Below are 23823 nucleotides of genomic sequence, written 5' to 3'. Positions count from 1 at the left end.
CATCAAACAGGGCTTTCCCTTTATTTTCTTACATTGCTGTAGTTTTTGTTTGTTTGTTGATTTTTTACCAAAGCATTTTGCTCAGATTCACGTAATGCATGCGTGTATTCAAACATAAGTTTCCATTTCTCACCAGTTGGTATAACAACACTCAGCCCTCATCTAATTTCAGAATGTGTGCTTTACTTGGTTGCCATTGATGCATGTTTGTTCTGTTTGTGTGTAGGTCCTATGCACGGTCAATTGGAATCCCTGAGCGACTCTTGGGCTCGCCTGAAATATAGCAGAGACTGGTTGTGCAACTCCTCTTACTCCTTTGAGTCTGATTTTGATCTTACCAAGTCTTTGGGAGTTCACACTTTGATTGAAAATGTTGTAAGCTTTGTGAGCGGAGATGTGGGGAATGCGCCAGGTTTTAAAGAGCCAGAAGAAAGTATGTCTACAAGTCCCCAGGCCTCCATCATTGCAATGGAACAGCAGCAGTTAAGGGCAGAAGTAAGTCTTTGATATTTACTCCTCATGAGGGACTGTGGAAACTTAAATTGAACCACTGAATATTTTCTTCCACTCCTTACCTCCCCCATTTCTCCACCTGAGCTTTTCAATGTCATTATCATAACTATAACAGCATGATATTTTGTTTGATGTGGACAAAAGTGCATTTTTTATTGCCAGCTCTTAGTAGAAGGTGCTCTAATCGTAAGTCATTACTTATCTCATAGAAACTAGAGTGAGACTGGCTGGTTACCATATGGATTTGCTTCTCAGAGTCTCAGTTTGTCTTCATTTAAAAAGGACTTACTTGATTCAGAACACCACAGTAGTAGTGATGAATGCTAAAATTAGAGAGCAAAACTTTAAGAAAACACAGGATATCTACATAGCCTTAAAGTGCATCCCTCAAAATACTTAATTATTGTGGTTTTAATATTATATTTGATACTCTTCTCTCCAAGAAGTGGAATTTAATCCTGCCCCACTCTGGAGAGTAAACTGGACTTAGTGATGCAGGGCTAACAAACAGAGCATGAAAAGGGAAAAATATAGTAATTTTACATTGCAGAAACCTGGCAGACATCACCTTGACTGAGTGATCAAGATTAACATTACCAGTAATAAGATGGTGATATTATGTACCCCTGATAATGTGATGATAAGGAGACTTTATTCTTCCCCCAAATCTATAACTCTAATCCAATCATGAGAAAACATCAAGCAAACCCAAATCGAAGGATGTTCTATAAAATATATGAACAACTTTTCCAAAGTGTCATGGTCATGAAAAACAAAGAAAGACATAAACTGTCACAGACTTAAGGAGACATGACAACTAAATGCAATGTGATATCCTGAATTGGATCCTGGAACAGAAAAGGGACATTATGGGAATACTGGTGAAGTCCAAATAAAGTCTATGGTTTAGTTCATGCGGTGTACTAGAGTTAGTGCCTTAGTCTGATAAATGGACCATAGTTATGTAAGATGTTAACATTAGGGGAAAGATATACAGGAACTCTCTATGCCATCTTTAAAACTCTTCTGTAAATATAAAATTATTTCAAGAGAAAGTTAAAAAAAAAAAAGGATTGACTGCAGTGGTAGGTATAACCTCCCTAGAGAAGGTAGGGCCAGGAGTTCAAGAGAAACACAGAGAAAACTTTCAGAAATACCTCTTCTAATTCTTGAACTAAAGAGTATTTTATGTAACTATTCTAAATAAAAGGAAGCAATAATGATACTATCATACAGCTTTGAAATCTTCACAAATATTTCATGACCATCACAGTAGTTCAGTGAGTAGATTAGATAAAGTACTATTAGCCTCATTTTACATATGAAGAAACTGAGATTTAGGTAGTTAAGTGAGTCTCCCGAGGCCACATCGTAAGTGGAAGAGTCTGGCCTTGAAACCAGGTCTCCTACATCCGAATCTACTACTTTTCCTTACCATTGTAGTGTGTAGCCTCTTTCATACTGAAGTATGCTTATAGAGTTTCTAGAGATATTTCAATTTTAAAAAGTCACAATAATAAAACAAATGTTCATCTTAATAAAATAGAGTCCTTAGAAACATTAGAATTTTCTGTGTGCTAATATATTGTCCATGACATACAGAGTTCTTTGTTCAGTGAAGAACTCTAAAATATGTTTGTTTTACTTTTCTCAAGCTTCGTTTAGAAGCACTTCACCAGATCCTCATTCTGTTGTCTGGGATGGAGGAAAAAGGTAGCATCTCTCTGGCAGGAAGCAGAACAAGCCCAGGTTTTCAGTCATCCACACTGCTCACATCTGTGAGGCTGCAGTTTCTAGCAGGGTGCTTTGGTTTAGGCACTGTTGGACACTCAGGAACCAAAGGAGAGAGTGGCCGATTGCATCACTATCAGGTAGGTGACAGATCTATCATGTGAGGATGACACCTGGCAGTATTTTCAGATTTTAACTGTTTTTACAGAATCAGTTTAATAATGCTAAACTTTTTGGTGTTTAAGATTGAGGTTTAAAAATAAAAAAGACTTAGATGACTTAAAGATAACTCATAGGCTTAGTTTTCCGAGTGTGACAGTATTGTAGATGGGGTTAGGTGAGCTGTGGTATTATTGTACTTTCAGATTCCTTTCAGGCTTAGTTTTATTAACTCTTAGCCAAATTAGATAGAGATAGATCTAAGTTGGGATAGGGTGTTTGGAAGGGTGAGTTTCAAGAATTTACAGTTTAGACTTGATCATTTTACCTAGTTCCTCTGATTGCTGGGAAAAAAAGATATTTTTTTAAATGTTGTCTTTATGTCTTCCATATTTAGAGAGGACATTTTGTTTGTGGGACAGAAGAAAGATTATATAAAATCAGGAATTATCAAGTATTTAAAAATAAATTTATTGTAAAAACTTTATATACTGAAATATACTAAATAATTAAAAAACATCATAGGGTTCTAGCAGATAGATCAACTAAGAATAAAATGCTATTTTTATTTAGGTAGGAAGTATTATTGTGCTAATAGAAAACATTAATCTTTATGTATAATTCAGGATGGGATCAGAGCAGCTAAGAGAAATATACAAATTGAAATCCAGGTAGCTGTGCATAAGATTTATCAACAGTTGTCTGCTACCCTGGAGAGAGCCCTGCAAGCAAACAAGCATCACATTGGTGAGTAACTGCCCCTGCAAATACAAGATATAGTTACATTTTGGCCTGATGTTATACACAGTAGTTAACAGTTACAAACCTTGTGTTTGACATTAGTAGATCAACTTACAGATAAAGAATAAATACTTCAAAATAGTGTTCTGTATTACTATTTATATTTTGGAATATAGTAAATTTTAGTAGATGCTTTATTTATTTCAAAGAAGATTCTCAACTATCTTTCTTTCTTTTCTTTTTTTTTTTTTTTTTGTAGAAGCCCAGCAGCGTCTCCTTTTGGTTACAGTGTTTGCCCTGAGTGTTCACTATCAACCAGTGGATGTTTCTTTGGCAATTTCCACTGGTCTGCTAAACGTATTGTCGCAGTTATGTGGCACAGACACTATGCTAGGACAACCCCTGCAGTTGTTGCCAAAGACGGGTGTTTCCCAACTTAGCACAGCTTTAAAAGTGGCTAGTACAAGATTGCTCCAGATTCTAGCCATCACTACAGGGTGAGCATTGTAGATGTCTTGGTAGAACTATGTGGGGCCTGGTTTTTTCACATTTGAGTAATTTCCATTTCTCCATAATCTCTTTTATATATTTAAGTATAATATTTGCCCTTCTGTGTTATTACCACTTACTTTTTTCCTATAGGACCTATGCTGATAAACTGAGCCCTAAGGTAGTTCAGTCCTTGTTGGATCTACTTTGTAGCCAGTTGAAGAATTTGTTGTCCCAAGCTGGTGTACTACTTATGGCCTCTTTTGGAGAGGGGGAAGGAGAAGAGGGTGAAGAAGAAGAAAAAAAAGTTGATAGCAGTGGAGAAATTGAGAAGAGAGATTTCAGAGGTATCATAAACCTTTTTCTCTGTCTTAATAAGCATTTATTGAGTCCCTACAGTGTGCATATCATTAGAATGTAGACTTCGGTCTGTTGTGAGGCATGAAAGTACTTTTATTTATTTAGAAACCTCTTTTTCTCTCCAAATATGTATGATATAGATGAATTTCTGACTGAACCTTCTCTCCTTAGAGTCCATTAACCCTGATGTGGTGATCATACTGCTCACTCTCTAGGTTCAGCCTTTCTAGGTAACTGATTCCCTCCAGGCTATGTTTCCTTAGCATTTGAGACTGATAACCCATCTCTAACCATACTCTTCACCTAAGTGTTCTCCTAGGACCAACAGTTTTATTATTTGGGAACTGAGTTAGAATTAGAGGAACTGAACTTTTTGCTAGGCTGTTTTGTGCCCTAGTCACTAAAAAAATAATTATTGTACTTAGCCATCACAATTTTGGTTGCTATATCATCTGCTCATAGCTTTAAAAAACTATAGTAAACATTGTATTTCATTATATTAGATTAAGCCCTGAACAGAACTACCACGTATGGCTGTTACATAATTAAGGGAATAAAGGTCTAAAATTGGTGATTTTTTACAAATATTTTGTGAAATTACCATGTCTTATTACTATGATAAACTCTGTGAGCCCCTACATCCTTTCTGGGATGGATGGATGGATGGATGGATGGATGGATGGATGGATGGATGGATGGATGGAGAGAGCAAGTTACCTAATCATTCTGTGCCCTAATTCCCTCATCTATAAAATAGGGATGATAGAACCAACCTCCTAAGATTGTTTTGAGGATTAAATTATTTAATACATATAAAGCACTTAGAGCAATATTTGTCACTTAGTGAGAGCTTAATAAATATATTAATATTAGGATATTATAGTATTTCGATATCTATAAATTGTATAGATATAGAGGGGTGGATAAAGGAAATACCCTAGGGATAAAAAAACAATAAAACATTGTCTCTGTCCTCAAGGACCTTCTAGGATGATGAGGAAGGCAGACGTGTAAACAAATAATTACAATGTAATATACGAAACTCAGAAGAAATGGCTAAATCTCTTAAGTCAGAATCTAGGAGGAGGTATGAGTCTGATTAAGGATTAGCTTTTAGTATCAGAGGCCGAACTGGTGACAAGTTCTTTCTTCCTGTTTGTATAGAGAGTACGGTGCTTTTACAAAGAGCATGGGCAGACTCACAAGGCATGATAAATAAAAATAAGCTTTTAACGCCGCCTCCTGTTTTCCTGAGATCCAGTGGAGTATGCAGGGTCGTTAAGGTGATAGCTTCTCACCATTCCGTGCTGGGTATCGAGTAATCTGTGCAGAGAAGATATAGTAAAGTTACTATGTGTGTGGGTCCCCAAGAAAACTGGATCCTTCCACACTCAGCAAAGAATGAAACAGTTCTGTGAGTGAGTCTCAGCAGGTAGAATAGCACAGTGAATCTGTGTCTATTCCCTCAAGTCATCCTAGAGAGAAGGCCTTTGCACCCTTTTGATTTTGGGGGATGGCTGAAGTAAGATTGATTCTAGTTAGCGTGGTCAGGCATTCAGAGGCACAGGCTGCCTAGGTGTTAATAACCCCACAGACTTTTGAAAATACTTAACTGAAAGGTGTATCCTGCATTTCAAATGTAGCCTTGATTCTGAAACACAAACTATCATCAGTTTATATCAAACAACTTAATATATGAGGTCTCCATGCTTTAATTAATTTAATTAACTTAGAGTCTTGTGACAAATTCTTGCTTGGGGATGAGCATGGGGAGTAGGATGGAAGCCTCATTAAAGAGATTCTCCCAGGGATCTCTCCCAACAGAGAATGCTTCTTAGAAGAGGTAGCTTTTGAACTGGCTTTGAAGGAATATGTAGGAAAAAGATTGGCGTGAGATATGTGGGTACCCAGGGAAGGCTAATGATTTTATGTTCTTCAAACTAATATTATAAAAAGTATTTGCTTATTAGCATTTAGGTAGAGAAGAGGTAGAATACATGTAGAGGAAATGTGGAGAAGGAGTTCTTAGCTTTTTCTCTTATTGTCCCTAGAAGTTTAGCTGTGTCATAGACTTGCATATTCATCTTGATGAAACATGCTTCTAGTTAATTAGACATCTATGAAGATAGATTACTGGTGGGTGGGGTATCTCCTCTCTATCACAATTGACTTGTCCTGTGTTCCTTAATTTGATATGCCAGATCTCCCTAAAAGGAACGCTGTATATCCTTGTCTCCAAATTGTTAAGATTTTCCATGGGTTAGTGCCCCTAGCGATTTACATTCTGGGCAGCTGCCCCAGTGGCACACTTCTTTACTTTGGCTCTGAGTGGGACTTTGCCAGACTAAGGCAATATGAAAGGTGTTGGATGATGAGAGAACATGGAACAGATAATTCTGTGGCTTGAAAATGCACAAGGTGTAGGTCTGAGAAGGTGACGAGAGACTGGCATTGATGCCAGTAGAAAAACGGGGAAGTTTCGTTAGGACAAATTTGTGAAAAGTCTCTTTTAGATATGTGATTCTTAATTTGATTGGAAGGATGGAATCATGGATTTTTTGAAATTTGATTAAATTTGTGAACCCTCTTACTTGCCAAATACACACACGCACAATTTTTCCTACACACGGTTTTAGGAGGTTCAAAGACCATCTCCCTCAAATATGATCCAATAGAATTTTAGACTTGTGTAGAGAAGTGTTGCTTTTTAGTATAGCAGTAAAAAACAAACAAACAAACAAAAAAACCCACACAAAATTAAGTACACATACTTTATTCTAGCAAGCTTATTATTTATACAGATGTAAAAGATGTTTTAAGTTTGGCTTTATTTTCTGTCCTTTCCCTGTTGTATTCCTTAAAAATTCAGCAGCAGACAACCTAGATTTTGAATTTAGGTTTGTGTTCACTGCAATTTAAATGTAAATTGCTTGATATAAAGTGTATTTTTTGGTTATAATATAAACTTGTCTCTTCACTCTTCAGCTGCTCTTAGGAAACAACATGCAGCCGAACTGCATCTGGGGGATTTTTTAGTTTTTCTTCGCAGAGTTGTGTCTTCAAAAGCAATTCAGTCAAAAATGGCTTCCCCAAAGTGGACAGAGGTGCTTCTCAATATAGCATCTCAGAAGTGTTCTTCAGGTATATGACTTTTGCCTTGTTTTAGAGTATTTTTGTGCATCACATGTGTTTTATTCAGATAATGCTAGGCTTTAACAACATTGTATACTTAAACTTGATTTCAGGACTTTTCTTTCTTGTTTTCTGAGTACTTATTTGATCAAAAGAAAACTCTAATTTCAGGAATAAAAATTGATAGTAATAACAGTAGCATTGGAGAGGTCTCGGATTTAATCGAGAACTTGGCCCTATTAGTTCAGATTATGGAAATAATAAAAATAAGCAAAGAACATTCTGTTTAATATGATAATTTGATACAGATTTTGCCCTCACTTCTTGAATTATCAAAATATAGATCTGAATTTATCCATTCTCTCTTACCATGATATGATTTCTGTACTTTATAACTTCTCATTATATGCTAGCTCTGAAAGTTTATATAATAAGCTTAATTCCTGGTTTTTAACTTAAAAGCCTGGTCTGCTTGCAAAGATTACTGTCAGTCCTTCCCAGTCTGGTTTTTTTTAATTGTGGTAAAATGTACATAAAATAAAATTTACCATTATAACTGTTTAAGTGTACAATATGTGACATTCATAATGTTGTTCACCCATTACCACTCTCCATTTCCAGGACTTTTTCATCATCCTAGTCTTTTAAATATACTAAAATATAATGTAATCTTCCATGGTACTTGTTGTTTTATGTGTATATATTCTCAATATACTTTACTAGTTTTTCTTAACTAGTATAGCTTACTGATAAGAGCTTTTTTTTCTCTTTTAATAAGATAAGGCTTATATAATATTGACTAAGGTCTTAGAATATAAAGAAAAATTAGATATTAATTTATTTTTAATTGCTTTTATTGCAGTAATGGATATAAAAAAAGAGTGACAGTAGCCTGTCTCTACCTTTGCTTACTTTGGAAAAGTATAAATTGCTTACTCCCATTAACCCTTATAATCTCTCTGAAGCAGCCAGGGTATAAGCATAGAAGAAGCAATGAAAGGATATGATAAGCCTGAGCTTTATGATTAACAGGTCTGTTTAAAATTCTGCCTCTGCCTCTATGTGGCATTGGTCAAGCTACATAACTTCTCTGAGCCTCGGTTTTCTCATCAGAAAAATGGGGGTATAGTGTAGGATTTGTGAGGGTCGACAGAGTTAATGTATATGAAATTCATAGCACAGTACTTGGTATAGGTAGTTATGATAGTGCAACTCTTTTTGCATATACATAAAAACTGAAATATAAATATGAATATTCATATACACTAATGGACACAGGATGAGTCCAGAATTCTTGTGATAGTAGGTTGAAGTGAAGTTTGTTCTGCTCATAAACACTTAGCAGTCTCAAGATTTTTTTCAATAAGTTCATTTAAACTTTGAATTTAAGTCACACTGATAATAAAAAAAAATGTTTTTTCTCCCCAGGTATTCCTCTAGTTGGTAACTTAAGAACAAGGCTCCTTGCGCTTCACGTCCTTGAGGCTGTGCTACCAGCTTGTGAATCTGGTGTAGAAGATGATCAAATGGCCCAGGTTTCTATTTTGAAAGTTGTTAGAAGATGTTTCTGATATACACAACATGATTCACCAAAAATATAAACCCATAGTCTCTTCAGTTGTAAATGTATCATTCAGTAGCAAAACTTACTCTTCTAAGATTGCCTTCTTTGTTGTTTCATCTCCAAGCAAGAAGAAAGAGAAATTAAGTAATGGGGTATGAGGAGGAGGGAGATAGTGAATACATACAAGGTCAGAAGGAAAGGAAAATTTATGAAATTTCTTAGTAGGTGTGGGCCCCTACAGAGAAATGTGTGAGGTTGGATGGCCTATTCAGAGGTCCATATAGTCAGGTAACCTGAGGGCAATGGAACCCACTTTCTACTGGATTAATTATCTTTCTAAAAAAAGATAACACCCAAGATAGCTGTTGGACATTGATATAATCAAGTTTCACTTGGGACTTAGTATTACAGTTAAATGATTTATTTTTTCTAAGAATATTTACATTAACCATTATAAATGTCATCTTTCTTTTTCTTTCTATAAATAGGTTGTTGAACGCCTGTTTTCCCTTCTGTCGGACTGTATGTGGGAGACACCCATTGCTCAAGCTAAACATGCTCTTCAGATAAAGGAAAAAGAACAAGAAATAAAATTACAGGTAATTGATTCTTCCAGAAGGGTACTCTTAGCATAAATAAATATCCTGTCACTTGTTTCTGGCTCTCTTCTCTGAGAGACCTTGTTCTATCAGTTCTTCTGTCTCACTCTGTACTCTGTCTCTCTCTCCACTAGTTTTTTCTCCTCAGCTCATAAGCATCTGTCATTCGCACCTCCCAAATCCCATTTTTATTCATGAAGCCTTTCCTATCTTCTCTCTTGTCCTTCATTGCTAAGCTTCTATGAAGAGTAATCTTATACATGTTTCAGCTACTTCCTTCTCATTATCTCTGCAACCCGTTGTTTATCTTCCATCAAAGCACAGAACTTAAGTGACAAATGTAAGTGTTAATCGCTAAATACAGTATGCATGTTTTTTGACCTCTGGAAACACAGCCTTCTATTGTTTTCAGAACAGTATCTTCTAGATTGCCCATACCCTCTGCCAATCCTCAGTTCCCTCTAGAGGCATCTCTTCTTTGATGCCACTTTCTCTTTGCCTCTATCTCAAACTCTGGTGTTCCTCAACATTCTTTCCTTAGCTTTTCTAACAGTTTCAGTCATACCTGCCTACACCTATTGCCTTCCAAACTTACATGCTAGCCCAAATGTCTCCTCCTCACATCTTTCCCCTTTTTTATTGGTGGCACCACCATTTACCTAGCTTCCCAGATCTGAATTCCTAGGAACTATAGATTCTCCTAATGTCCTTATCCATCTGGTCACTAGGCCTCATTGATTTTACCTCCTACATAGCTCTTGAATCCATCCATCTAGCTACCTTCATCCTTCTCTGGGTTTTCATGATTCCATACTTTTTCTGGTTTTCCTTCTAGCTCAATACAACGGCCTTTTGCTTCTCATTCTCTTTTATTGGTTCTTTCTTTTTTGTTTAATCTAAGTGTTGGAGTATCCCAAGTCTTGGTCCCAAGACCCGTTTTTTTCCCTCAACTATTACCTCCATTCCCTTTCCTGTACCCACCCAAACCTTATGTAGACCTATATGCCATTGATTCCCAAATTTTTAATTCCGCTTATGACATTTTCCCTGAATTCCAGATTTACATACCCATCTTCTACTTGCCTTACCACATGAATGATAGTCTAATAGGCATCTCAGAAGCATCCTTAGTTTTTTCCATATCCTTTTCCTTCATCGGGCTTTTCCATCTGCCTTGTTAGAGACTTAGCCATAAAACCTAGGAGTCATCCCTAATTCCTCTTTTTCTATCTCCCTGCCCCATTTTTTTTTCTATCTATACAGTCTCCAAGTCCCATTGACTCCTCTGTAAAACATAACTTGTATTTGCCCTCATCCTCATTCCTCTGCTATCACCCAGTTGTAAGCTGCTATCATCACTGGCATGGACTATGCAATAGCTTCCTAACTGGTCTTTCTGCTTCCATTGTTAACTCCCTGTAATCCATTCTCTATACAGGATCCAGAGTGATATTTTAAAATTGTAAATCAGAGCATGTTGGTCCTCTGCTTAAAACTCTCCAATGGTTTCTTATTCTTGGGATAAAATCTAGAATTCCTTATTCTTTCCTCTTTGCTCACCAGACTCGGAACAACTTGCCTTCTTCCTGTTTCTTGGACACAGTAAGTTTATTCTTTCTTTCAGGCTTTGCACTAGCTGTTTGCACTCTCTACTAGCACTTCCCTTAGATATATTTCTCAGAGGTCAACTTCTTACTATTCAGGTCTCAACTTAATTATCACTTCTTCAGAGAGTCCTTTCTGATCCTCTTATCTAGTTGCCATACATTCTTTGTTCTATCACCTGTTTTAACTTCAGCACAGCACTTAACAACCAGATATTTTCTTTTTTATTTTCTGTCTCCATCTTCCAAGATATGAGTTCTATAATAGCAGAGACCTTATCTAGTTAATGACTGCTAAATATAGAAGACCAAGTATAGTGCCTGGCACGTAGTAGATGCTTCATACTCATTGAACAAACGAATGAATTCAAGTCTTCAGTATTTCTTATCTGAGCTCTAGTAGTAATCTTCTGATTGGTCTCTCTGCCTTCCTCCTGTACACTCCTGGTAAAACAGTGTTTATAAAACACAGATCTGATTGGAGACCCTCTATATAAATCATTCTGTGTAGGCATTCACTACTGTCTTTAAAATTACATTCAAGACCTTCTCTGATTTTGTTCCTTCTTCTCTTTCTAGGCTTGTTTTCTACCAGTCTCATCCTCCAGATATTCCCTACTGTTTACAATTTCTTTAACTCACTGTACTCTGTTGCACCTTCATGCCTTGACACATGCTATACATACTGCCCTAAATGCCTTTCTCTCCTTTTGACGAGCTGCTTAATGCCTTCTCATCGTTCAGAACTAAACTCAGAAGTCATCGTTTTTTGAATGATTACTTTATCCTTCCAAAGCATGGTTAGAGGCTTAAATTTTTTATGTTTTTGCTATACCTGTTATGTAACTTCTATTATTCTCTTACTACAATATTGGTGTTATTTGTCTTTCTGTCTCCTAATTAGACCGTAAGCTCTTTATAGGCAGGGACCAGGCTATATTTCTCATTGTATTCCCATTGCCTGCATAGTAAATGGTATGTAGTAGATACTTAATAAATATTTGTGGATTCAAACCAAGGAGTTTTAGAACATATACTAACAGAGGTCTGGGTTTACTCCAAAAGACTGACCTAGCTTCCTTTCTGGTAGAAGCAGGGAGAATTGGAGGAAGAAGATGAGAATCTCCCTATACAAGAAGTCTCCTTTGATCCAGAGAAAGCCCAGTGTTGCCTAGTGGAGAATGGACAGATTTTAACTCATGGCAGTGGAGGAAAAGGATATGGATTGGCATCTACTGGAGTAACTTCTGGGTGCTATCAATGGAAGGTGCGTAGAATTCCAAGTAGTTTTTAGCATTTTTAGTTCTTAGCATTTAGTCTTTTTCCTCTAGATTCTTATGTAAAATGTATGGAAAGACTTTTTAAAAATCATTATATGTAAATGTTCTATCAGTATGTAAGATATTAGCATAAATGGAAACTGAATGAGGATATACAATTTTTATAACTTATGCAATTCTAAAATTACCTTTAAAAAATTTTAAATGAATGGTTAAAAAAGCGTAATAGTCCCTGCCATGAGGGGGCATACAGTGCACACCCATCAGTGAAAATACAATGACATGTATATTATGTTTCTGCCTGGGAAAGCCTATTAAAGACTCAGTGCCCAAGATTTTTATTGGGTGCTAGTCACATACTCTCTGTCAGATACATGCTAAAATTTTAGAGTCCCAGAAGGAAAGCAGGTGTTTAGTATGAACCATACTGTTGTACAAACAGTCTAGGCACAATGAGCTACCATTATCAGTTAGACAAAGTTCTTGTCAATGTAGAGAACTGTTTACCAGTCTGGTTCCCAGAGGCCAGCCAAGGGCCAACATCACAAGCAGACTTTTTGAAGGATAGTTGTCTCTTCTGTGTTAACTCTTTTTTGGCACAGTCCACCCCCTTGGCTGTTAGCCACAGTGTCTTTACAATAAAATTATTATCGGTAGGACCCCACACAGCTGGGTGAGACCAACCAGTAGTAGTGACTTGAGGTATGCCTTTTAGGAGCCTTAAACCAGTTAAAATAAATCTTATTAACCATAAATGTCTATATTAAAAAGTCATGTGGCTTTGTTTTTAAGTTTTTATATTAAACCTTTTAAAACCGGTTTAGACATCAATTTAATAGCACAGCTCTGGCCAGTCTATGACTTCAGTAGTGTCATGGTAGGTGCACACACAAGAAATACAATCACACAGGGCATATGTGGTATCCCTGAAAACAATGAGTATGTAATTGTTAAGATACCCCTAATCGGGATGTATAGTAATCAGGCAGAAAAAATTGACAGGACCCCAATGTGACCTCCTACCCTCTGTTCTGAGTGCTGTCCAAATAAGTTGAGCCCTTGGTTTCAGAGGGACTGCCTAAAGGCAGTCAGTTAAATGATTTTGCTTGTCTGTGATGTCAGTTTATCTGCCTCCAGAGTTTGGATGACATCTGAAGGTGTTCTGTGCAAAGTCAGGATCTAGAGCCACCCTTTGCTTCTTATAGTCTGTCAGGTGTTTGAATTTAAAGTGCTCACTACAGGCTTCTAGACAACAGGGATATTTTTCCCTCTAGGAGAAGGAACAGTTCTGAAAAACAAAAGATCATTAATCCCTCCCCACTCATCCACATTCCCCCAGGGCTTGGGTTGTTTATTTGTTTTACTCTTATTCTAAAAACAACTAAAATCCCATTTAGTAATTATAACTTCAAACTTTTTTTTTTTTTTAGGTGTGGCAACCCTTGGTTGACCTCACAGATTACAAGGACCTTATCAATTTATAATCCCTTATTTATTTATTTTTTATTTTTTTACGCCTATAGCACCCGGTTCCTAGGTGGTCTCCCATCCAAGTACTAACCAAGCCCAACCCTGCTTAGCTTTGAGATCAGACAGGATCAGGCTTGTTCAGGGTAGCATAGACAACTTCAGACTTTTTCAATCTTTTTTATCTTCATCTAGACCTTTTGTCCAGGTGGGTTGGGTACAGAAGAAATTAAGGAATTTTCACAAGAGTTTTACAGAACTTAATCAGAAAGGTTAAAATTGATCAGGACAAAATCCCAATTAAAAATTTTTTTTTTTCAAAATAGGTTTACAAAACTTTCTACCTCCTTTTATCATAATCATTTATCCAGTGAACATCCTAGAAAAGATCAGTCTCTGGGGAGAGCTTCATCTACTAAGGCATGTATATCAGAAGAAAGATGAAACATATGTAGAGTCAAGCTATCACTCTGTTGTTACAAACTGCAATTAAACCAAAAAGCTGAACAAAATAAATCAATAGCAGTGGGACATCCCCAAGAAGAGGTCAAGAGTCCAATTTATTAAGAGTGAACAAAGGGGTCAGTACTCCCTGTGGTATGCCAACTTTCAACTTTTGGTTGGAATCACAAATTAGGAAGGTAATCAGTTTCTGTGTCAGAAATCTAAGAATAAGCCCTTTCCTAGGGGCATTTACAAGAGTCCCAGACAATCCAGCCAGAATTCATGATGTCTTCATAGTTTATGACCCACAGAGGAATCCTAAATCTACAACGGAACCAGAGTTTGAGTTTTGTTCATTGGTTAAGTACAACTTATGTTGGGTTGAAACAGCCCATAGCAGACAGTATCAGGTTTTAGCTTAGAGCCAGGTCCAGACAATTAGGATCTGTGAATTCAGGATTCTAAAAAGCTAGCAACTTTATTTGGCAGCAGTAAAGCCCAGATGCTCTTTAACTCCAGATGACAAGTAAGGCTTTCTTAAGCCCTTTTTGTCTTGTCAGTCTTATTGAGTCCAAATTTACCCACTCAAAAAAAATGTACTTCAGGCTAGAAAATCATGTCTCTAAAGGTCAGACATCTGAATTTACAAAAACTCATTAGCAACTGAAAACTGCTTTTAAAAACTACAAGTATATCTATCTATCTCCATATGGAGAGTGCCATTCTTATTTTGTCTCCTTTTTTCCAGAGGCTCCAACGGGCAAAAACCATAACAAAAAATTATCAGTTATAGACACTTGTTTTGTTTCCAATACTCAAAGAGTATAAATTCTGTTCTATTCACTGGTGGCAAAAAACAAGGAAGTGCCTTTACAGCTTTCACTGATCAGGATGATCTCTTAACATTTATGAAATTACAAGTACATAACATTTTACATCAATTTTTATCATACATCCAGATGCAGTAGCCACAAAACAAAGCTGTTTTTAAAAATTTACTTTCCCATCTCAGATCTCAAGTTTTCAAACCCCTCATGGTAAATTTAGCATTTACAGGATGAATAGATTGGGCAAGGATCACCGCTACATCTAAGCTAAAGAAAATAACTGAAGTGGCCTTTTCTTTCTTTTTTTCTCCAGTCTGCTTAAATAAAGCTTTGTTCCAGCCCTGGGAACTGATTTAATATTTTTTTTTTTCCTCTCACTTGGAGGAAAAAACAGCACATGCTTCTCATATTTTTGGTCTACCCAGAACTCACCTTCAGGGATTTTTGAACTCTCTCCTGCCACCTGGAGAAAAGAACAACTGCAAACTAATGTTTATTCTTTGGCCCATCCAAAGTCCATTTGTGGAAATGTTTGGGCCCTTTCTTTCCCTGCCTTGAGGAGAGAATAAAAATTTTACGCTGGCTTCTCTTTTTTCCCCCTCATATTAGCTAGCAAGGCCAAAACATTCAGGGGATCCAGTGAGCCAACTCATATAGGCTGATGATTTTCCAGCTTGAAGTGCTTATTTTTTACTTGGATCTATTGTTTTTGAATTCCACAGATAACTTTTACCTGTCACAACAGTTAGCAATTCGCCTGCTGTTCATAACATGTGTAACTTTATAGCCACCAGACACCAGAGTTGAGTCTTTCCCCATTTCTCTTTTCCCAAAGTAACGCCGTAACTATATTTTAATGAGTTGTAGCTGTAGTGAATCTCATGGTTGCCACTACTGTGTCAAGGGTTCCCCAAATCACCCCTTTATTGGCTAGAAAGACTTAATAGGACTCAACATGTAATTGTACTTATTATTAAGATTTATTATAACAACGCAGTAAGGATACGTAGCTGAATAAAGGTAAAAGACACAAGTGGAATCTCGAGGAATTCATGTGCAGGCTTCCTTATGTTTTCTCTCTTCCATGAGAGGTCACATGGAACATACTCTTTCCCCAGAAATAAAATGCAGCAACATGTGTGCAATGCTTTAGGGAAGCCCATTAGAAACTTAGTGCCCAAGATTTCTTCTCGAATCTGGTTATGAAGGTACCCTCTGCCTAGAATGTACCAAAATCCCATACTCCCAGAAGGAAAGCTGATGTTTAGTGTAAACCACAGTTACAATGTTTGTTCACATAGTCTAGGCCTGGCGAGGCACCTTTATTACCACTTAGGGAAAGTTTTGTACCAGCATAGGAAACTATTTACCAGTCAAATTCCCAGATACTAGCCTAGGGCCAGTGTTACAGGCTTGCCCTTTTAAAAGTAATAGTCTCAGGCCTGCTATTTAACTCTTTTCTGCACAGAAGTAAGTATACAGAAGAGAGTAGTTAGAAATTTTGTATGTAAAGAATTGGAACTTTCCATTAATAATTTTCTGGACTAGACATACTTCTTCAACTTTGTAATTAAATGGAAGCTGAAATTTTTTATTTAAAATAAGTACTCAAGCACAGGGTATATAGTCAGTAATATTGTATTAACTATATATGTTGCCATATAGGTACTAGACTAATGGGGGAGGATCGCCTTGTAAGATATATAATTGTCTAACCACTGCACTGTAGACCTGAAACTAATATAAGATTGTCAACTATAACTAAAAACAATTTTTTAAAAATAAGTACTCAAATGTTATTCTAAGTGTCCTACAAGGTAAAGATTAAATTTGTTTAAAAATTTTCACAAAATGATATATTTCGTTTGTATGTTTTTACTTAGACTGAAGATAAATTATATTCTCAATGTATAAATATTATCTATAAACATATTCCCCAGTATTGTTTTATGCAATTCATAGTATATAAACAGATTTTTGAACTTTAATAATGAACATTACCATCTTCATTTTAGTTTTACATTGTGAAGGAAAACAGAGGTAATGAAGGCACATGTGTTGGAGTTTCTCGCTGGCCAGTACATGACTTTAACCACCGTACTACCTCGGATATGTGGCTCTATCGGGCCTATAGTGGTAACCTCTATCACAATGGAGAACAGACTCTGACATTGTCCAGCTTTACTCAAGGAGATTTCATTACCTGTGTGTTAGACATGGAAGCCAGGACCATTTCCTTTGGGAAAAACGGAGAGGTACTGAAACTCATTCACAAGCATTGCATGTTTTCTTGTTTTTGTTTACATTCAACTCAGTTATTCCGGTGCTGGTTATTCAGTTTATAGAGTATCCATTCTTCTCTGCTTTTTCTCTAATACCTTTTTGTTCACCACATAGTATTTATCAGCACCAAATAAACAACAGAAAGATAGTAAAATCCAAGTAAGATTGTTGAAACAGATGAACAAATTAAGATTATTTACTACATGTGGAATTTCCTTGGTTCGTAAGGTTAATTGAGATTTGGTTCTAGTAACTTCATTCTGTCTCCTAAGAGTTTTGAATCTTAAGGGGATTGGATATTGTCAATTTAAAAAAATATTTTTGTTTCCTTTTCTTTTCATTACCTCTGCCACTCTCTAGGAACCCAAATTAGCTTTCGAAGATGTGGATGCAGCAGAGTTATACCCTTGCGTAATGTTCTATAGTAGCAACCCAGGGGAAAAGGTAATGAAACCTCAAGTATGAAGCATAAAAGTTATTTGTCATTTTTTATTAATATTTGTTAGCATCAGGGTAAAGCTTATAAATATGTTATTTCTACCATTGAAAGTGCATGCTCAGGTAATTTTACAGTTTTACAAGGTTAGCTTACTCTTAGAAATTGCCCTTTTTAAGACGCTATATGATATTCTGGCAATATGAACATAGTGAGTCAACTTTCAAGCATATGTGCAGTTATAAAAATTATAGGAAATAGTTTATGGATAATCTGGTTCATTGACACACGAATATGAGAGAAATATAAAAATAATCTTAAATATAATCAGATATCATCAGCTGAATATTGGAAGTTCCAGTTGTGATGGGGGCAGCTGCCTTTCATTCATTCAGCCGAAGGGGTTCTCAGATTTTGTAGGTGGTGTAAATTTAATCCCTAAACCTTTAGGAGGATCATATTAAAGAGATCACCCTCTCGATATAAACTGTTTTTCTCCTCATCTATAAAACCCAAGCAGGAACAAATTTGTGGTCTCCCTGTGCTAGTGAGTGGATTTGTTTTCTGTCCCATCCTTTCACTTAAAGATGTAGTATAACCTAGGTCAGGTCTCCAGAATTTCTAGTTATTTTTTAGTAGAAAGTTTTCATGCTGTCTTATATATTGCATTTCTTTTTCTTCCTGGCAGAATATTTATTAATAAAGACATTCGTAATTTGACAAATTATTTGCTAAATTTTTTCCGGAATTTGGATTAAATATGCTCTGTCCCCTTACAGTATTTCTATAATGGAAGTGCTAGACTTGGTAAATCTTAACTATGAAAGTTACTTTTTATTATATGCTTTTAAATATATTTTAAAATTTTTCAAGAAGGTATAATTTCAAGCTAGCCATTGATATTTTTTTGAACATTCGTTATATGTCTGGCACTGCACTAATAAGCACTTTATGTGCACAGTCTTATTTAATCTTTAAAAAAAACATAAGAAACATATTACTAGTGCCATTCTTTTCAGATGAAAAAGCTGAGGGTTAGTGAGATTAAATAATTTTCTAAGATTATGCAGAGTTGAGATTTGAATTAAATCTTTTAAACTCTTAATATATGTCTCATTTGAAGTGTGTGCCTATTACCTAAATTTATGGTTTTACCTCAATGCCCCTCGAATAATATAAGATGGTCCCAGGATTCAATATTATTCTAGAACCTCAAAGATGAGAGTGAATAGATCCTCAAGGCTTTTTTTTTTTTTTGGACTAAATCGAGTCAGTCACATATACCTTAGTCTGTATCCATCTTTTGTGTGGCTGGAATAGTTCTGATACTCAGAGACTACAGGAAGTTTAAATGACTGGCAGCATATTTCAGAGAACTATTCTACTAACTTTAGTAGATCTGGGGCCAGTGGTATAACACACATGTATTAGGAGACCAAACACTAGTTCAACATGGGATTACATGTGCTAGAATTTATAATGTCTGATAGTTTAGGAGAACTATTAATATCACACATTTGCTACCTTCTTTTATAGGTAAAAATTTGTGATATGCAGATGCGTGGCACACCGCGAGACTTACTTCCAGGAGACCCCGTTTGTAGTCCAGTAGCAGCAGTGCTGGCAGAGGCCACTATTCAGCTTATCCGAATCCTTCACCGAACAGACCGTTGGACTTATTGCATTAACAAAAAAATGATGGAAAGGCTCCACAAAATTAAGATATGTATTAAAGAGCCAGGTCAGAAGCTAAAGAAAAGCCGCTCGGTTCAAAGCCGAGAGGAAAATGAAATGAGAGAGGAGAAGGAGAGCAAAGAAGAAGAGAAAGGTAAACACAATAGACATGGCCTTGCTGACCTCTCAGAGCCGCAGCTGAGGACCCTTTGCATAGAGGTGTGGCCTGTGCTGGCAGTGATAGGAGGAGTTGATGCTGGTCTTAGAGTTGGAGGTCGGTGTGTTCACAAGCAAACTGGGCGCCATGCTACGCTGCTGGGAGTGGTCAAAGAGGGCAGCACATCTGCCAAGGTCCAGTGGGATGAAGCAGAAATTACTATCAGGTATGATCTGTTAAGTTACACTTTTAGCAAATGAGTATTTAATGTTGACACGGACCATTGCCTATGGACAGTAAGTAATTATATATTTTAGGTGGGCAGCCAGTTAACTTTTTAAAATACCTTTTTTCACATAGTTGAGTATAAGTACTGTGATTTCATAAAGGAATATTTCCTGAATCTGTGTTCCTTGGAACACTAGTGGTTTATAAAGTATATAGTTTTTGTTTTGTTTTTTGAAGAAATGGTAAGTTTAACTAGGATTCTTCTTTCTGTTCTTCATTTGACTTCCTGCCTTTTGATCATTTTCACTATACATTAGAATAGAAAGCCAGCCAGCAAATCTGTCAGTTACATTTTGTGTAGGAGGGCTTTGAATGTAGAAGGGGAACATTTGAAAGACTAGAATAGGTTTTGTATTATCTGTGATTTTAAGTATTCTTGCCTTTTTTTTTTTTTTTTTTAAGCACATATTTCTGTCCCCTTGGTGTATGTGCAGCATTTTGGATAGATACAAAAATTACATTTGACACAAACCATATGTGTGCTTAAAAGCATTTAGATGTGTTTTGCAATCAGATAAGATTGATGTGAAATAGAAACTTCGTATGTTAAAAATATGCCAAGTATCTCCATCGATAAGGGGACTGACCCCACTTATCTATTGACGCTACATAATTGTATTATTTGAAAATAGGGATTTATCGATGATATAATACAACTAACTGTTCATTATGTTGCCTAAAGTGATTCCTTTGTAATGTTAATATGACATGGGACAATATCTAAAACATTGGTTCTTAAGTATTTTTTGGAGGCAGTACTGCTTTACATTCTAACAATAGCTATAAACCCGCTCAGCTGAAAAATACACATATATAAAGTTTATACACAGTTTCAGGAGTTAATAAAGTTTACCTCCTTCCACTCTCCTAAGGTAAGAAACCAATGAAAATTTTACAGTGTTATGTGGGAATATTTTTTCTTTTATCCTTTGCCTTGTTTTAGAAAGGATTTATTAAGCCTTATTAATATGCTTACAATATAGCAAAATAATTAAATACGAGAAACAAGGCAAAGGGTAAATGAGACTAGGAAAGTTAAGCAAGAACCAAGATTTAGGTTAATAATACAAAAGTAAACCACCAAACTTTTTATACTTCCTCAATCTTTCTATTACATTTTATATAATATTTTTAAATGTCAGGAAATTCTTGCCAAATATCAGGGAATATGGGGAATATGTGGTCATATTTTTGCTTAAACTATAAGTTAGAAGCATTAATTGAAAATTACAAAGTAATATTTTAAGGGAAAAAGTCTTCTCTGGAGTAGATTATAAATGGCCATTACCCACATAATAAACCAGACTTATTATACAAACTTTCCAAATAGCTAACATCAGAAATTGAAGAAGAACATTTGACCTACCTCCTGTTTTTGTAAATAAAGTTAAACCTCCATACTCATTTGTTTTGCTATATCAGTGGCTGCTTTCACACTATGGTGACAGGGTTCAAAGGTTGTAACTGAAACCATGTGGTCTACAAGGTCTAAAATATTTACTGTTTGCTCATATAGAAATTTTGCTCATTCTTGGCTTGCATTATATTGTAGTGAATATTCTTATTTGAAAGCACATGCACATCTCATTGCTTTTTTACATCACATCTCCCCATTTTCTCATAATAGACTCATTTTTCTCTTTGTTTGTGATGACTTCTCTAGTTTGTGTAGATTATTCTCTGTACTGTGTACATGATGCATCTTATTTTGTCTACATTATTTTCTGTATCTTCCTCCTGTCTATCCCTCACTTGCTTCTTCCTGTGTCATTCTGATCTTTATTAAAGCTTCCCAACTTTTTGGTCGCCTAGTGATACTCCATTGTATAATCTGGAACCCTGTGAACCACTGCCTTTCGACGTGGCACGATTCCGAGGCCTGACGGCTTCTGTGCTGCTGGATCTCACGTATCTGACTGGCATTCACGAAGACATGGGCAAACAGAGCATCAAGCGACATGAAAAGAAACATCGACATGAGTCTGAGGAGAAAGGGGATGTTGAGCAGAAAACTGAGAGTGAATCTGCTTTAGATATGCGGACTGGCTTAACATCTGATGATGTCAAAAGTCAGGGTACCACAAGCTCCAAATCAGAAAATGAAATAGCTTCATTTTCCTTAGATCCAACTCTGCCAGGTGTGGAATCCCAACATCAAATACCAGAAGGAAAAAGAAAAAATCATGAACACATGTCCAAAAACCATGACATAGCCCAGTCAGAAATCAGAGCAGTCCAGCTGTCTTATCTCTACCTTGGTGCTATGAAATCACTTAGTGCTCTTCTTGGCTGTAGTAAATATGCTGAGCTGTTGTTGATACCAAAAGTTCTAGCTGAAAATGGTCACAACTCAGACTGTGCGAGCTCTCCAGTTGTTCACGAAGATGTGGAGATGCGTGCAGCCCTGCAGTTCCTGATGCGACACATGGTAAAGCGAGCGGTCATGCGGTCGCCCATAAAGAGAGCATTGGGATTGGCTGATCTGGAACGAGCTCAAGCCATGATCTATAAATTAGTGGTCCATGGGCTTTTAGAAGACCAGTTTGGGGGAAAAATGAAGCAAGGTATGTTATCTGATTTTTTTGTTTTGCTTTTGTGCCATTGAAATTATTTATAGTTGTCAGAAGTGATGGATTATGTAAGTGATTTATTAAAATTTTTTTTGGCCAAAGCAATTTCACATTGTTTTCCCATTGCAAGATGAACAGTTCTTTTTTGTTTCTTTTATATTAATAATCTATAATTTTCTATTTTAGACCTATAAAGTATTAGAATTTAATAATTATTACTTCATTTTGTAAAACAAATTTAACTCATGCCACAAAAGTTATTCAAGTTTTTATTGATCTAATTCAAAATATATATTATTCTGATAACTTCTCGGAGACATTTTAAAGGATATTTTTAAGTACTACTTTCATAGACTCTGTCTTGTACATGAAAAACTGTGTTTTATCTTTTATCCCCACCTTTGGAGGTAATATGAATTCTGAGATAAAAATAAGATTCATTCAGTAAAAATTTATTGAGTGCCTACTATATGCCAGGTACTCTTCTAGGTTCTGGGACGTTAGCAGTGAATAAAACAAAGTGCCTTACCTCCATGGAACTTCCATTGTTTTTTTCTTCCTCTCCTTCCTCGTCCTCCTTTCTTTCCTTTTATTTTGCTCCCCTTCTTCCCTTCTTAGCTTAGGCAGCAAATAGGCAGAGAGAGGTACATGGTGCATATAATAGGAGTGTCAAGATCATGATGATTATGAAGGTCTGTTGGCCATTTAGCAAACTTTAACAGAATTAGCTATCTTTGTAGAAACTAATTTTTTTTTCTTTTAACTTTTAGAAGTAGTTTATTTTGCAAGGCATTGCCTTTTTTTGAAACATGGAGTTTCTGTCAAGGATTTTATTATTCTTGTATTTACATGTCTTTGTTGCCTATTTAAAGATAGGCATCAAAATCAAAGTGCTAAGAAAATAGTTTTAATGATCAGATTTCATTAGAGAATCTTTGGTCACATCTTACAAGCATAAGTGAGACTATTTGTTTTTGAGAAAACTTTCCCTAAAAAAAATGAGTAATTACAGGGGTTTGTTACATTATTATTTTTAGTCTACAATTGTGAGTACAATCGTGACTACAAAGGTATATATATAAGATTTTTTTTTGTAAATCTTGCATAGAAATTGTTAACTCATGAAATATATTTGGAAACTTTCCAAATCAGCGGTAAAAATTTTTCATTCCCATGTCATATTTGAAAAAATAAATTCTTACTACTTTCTTAACCTTTATCTTAACCTTTACCTTGGTATATAGAGATTGATCAACAAGCTGAAGAAAGTGACCAAGCCCAGCAGGCACAGACTCCGGTTACCACTAGCCCATCAGCCTCAAGCACGACTTCCTTTATGAGCAGCTCACTGGAGGATACCACAACTGCCACCACTCCAGTCACTGATACAGAAACCGTGCCTGCATCTGAGTCCCCAGGAGTGATGCCACTAAGTCTTCTCAGGTAGGGAAGGTAACCTTTAAAACTGCCATATTTGTTTCCTGTTATTCTGAACATGTGATTGT

General features: G+C 36.1%; 1 protein-coding gene across 17 annotated transcripts in view; it reads left to right on the top strand.

The window, feature by feature from the left end:
• Positions 1-23823, top strand: part of HERC1 (HECT and RLD domain containing E3 ubiquitin protein ligase family member 1) — a 163097-nt gene that overhangs the window by 86255 nt on the left and 53019 nt on the right. For 11 of the 17 annotated variants that reach the window (XM_036218062.1, XM_036218063.1, XM_036218060.1 and 8 more), the window contains 14 exons: positions 227-495; positions 2169-2384; positions 3030-3150; positions 3404-3641; positions 3787-3980; positions 6979-7134; positions 8554-8660; positions 9178-9288; positions 11983-12159; positions 16926-17165; positions 17554-17637; positions 19166-19686; positions 21537-22312; positions 23563-23761. In XM_036218062.1, the coding sequence (XP_036073955.1) occupies positions 227-495; positions 2169-2384; positions 3030-3150; positions 3404-3641; positions 3787-3980; positions 6979-7134; positions 8554-8660; positions 9178-9288; positions 11983-12159; positions 16926-17165; positions 17554-17637; positions 19166-19686; positions 21537-22312; positions 23563-23761 (3409 nt within the window). The remainder of the gene's footprint in view (positions 1-226; positions 496-2168; positions 2385-3029; positions 3151-3403; positions 3642-3786; positions 3981-6978; positions 7135-8553; positions 8661-9177; positions 9289-11982; positions 12160-16925; positions 17166-17553; positions 17638-19165; positions 19687-21536; positions 22313-23562; positions 23762-23823) is intronic. The other 6 variants (XM_036218075.1, XM_036218073.1, XM_036218074.1 and 3 more) reach the window with 2 other exon arrangements.

The sequence above is a fragment of the Rousettus aegyptiacus genome, unplaced genomic scaffold, assembly GCF_014176215.1.
Source record: "Rousettus aegyptiacus isolate mRouAeg1 unplaced genomic scaffold, mRouAeg1.p scaffold_m13_p_3, whole genome shotgun sequence".
Taxonomy (NCBI): domain Eukaryota; kingdom Metazoa; phylum Chordata; class Mammalia; order Chiroptera; family Pteropodidae; genus Rousettus; species Rousettus aegyptiacus.
The sequence above is the reverse complement of the archived record's forward strand: the minus strand, read 5'-3'. Positions and strand labels throughout refer to the sequence as shown.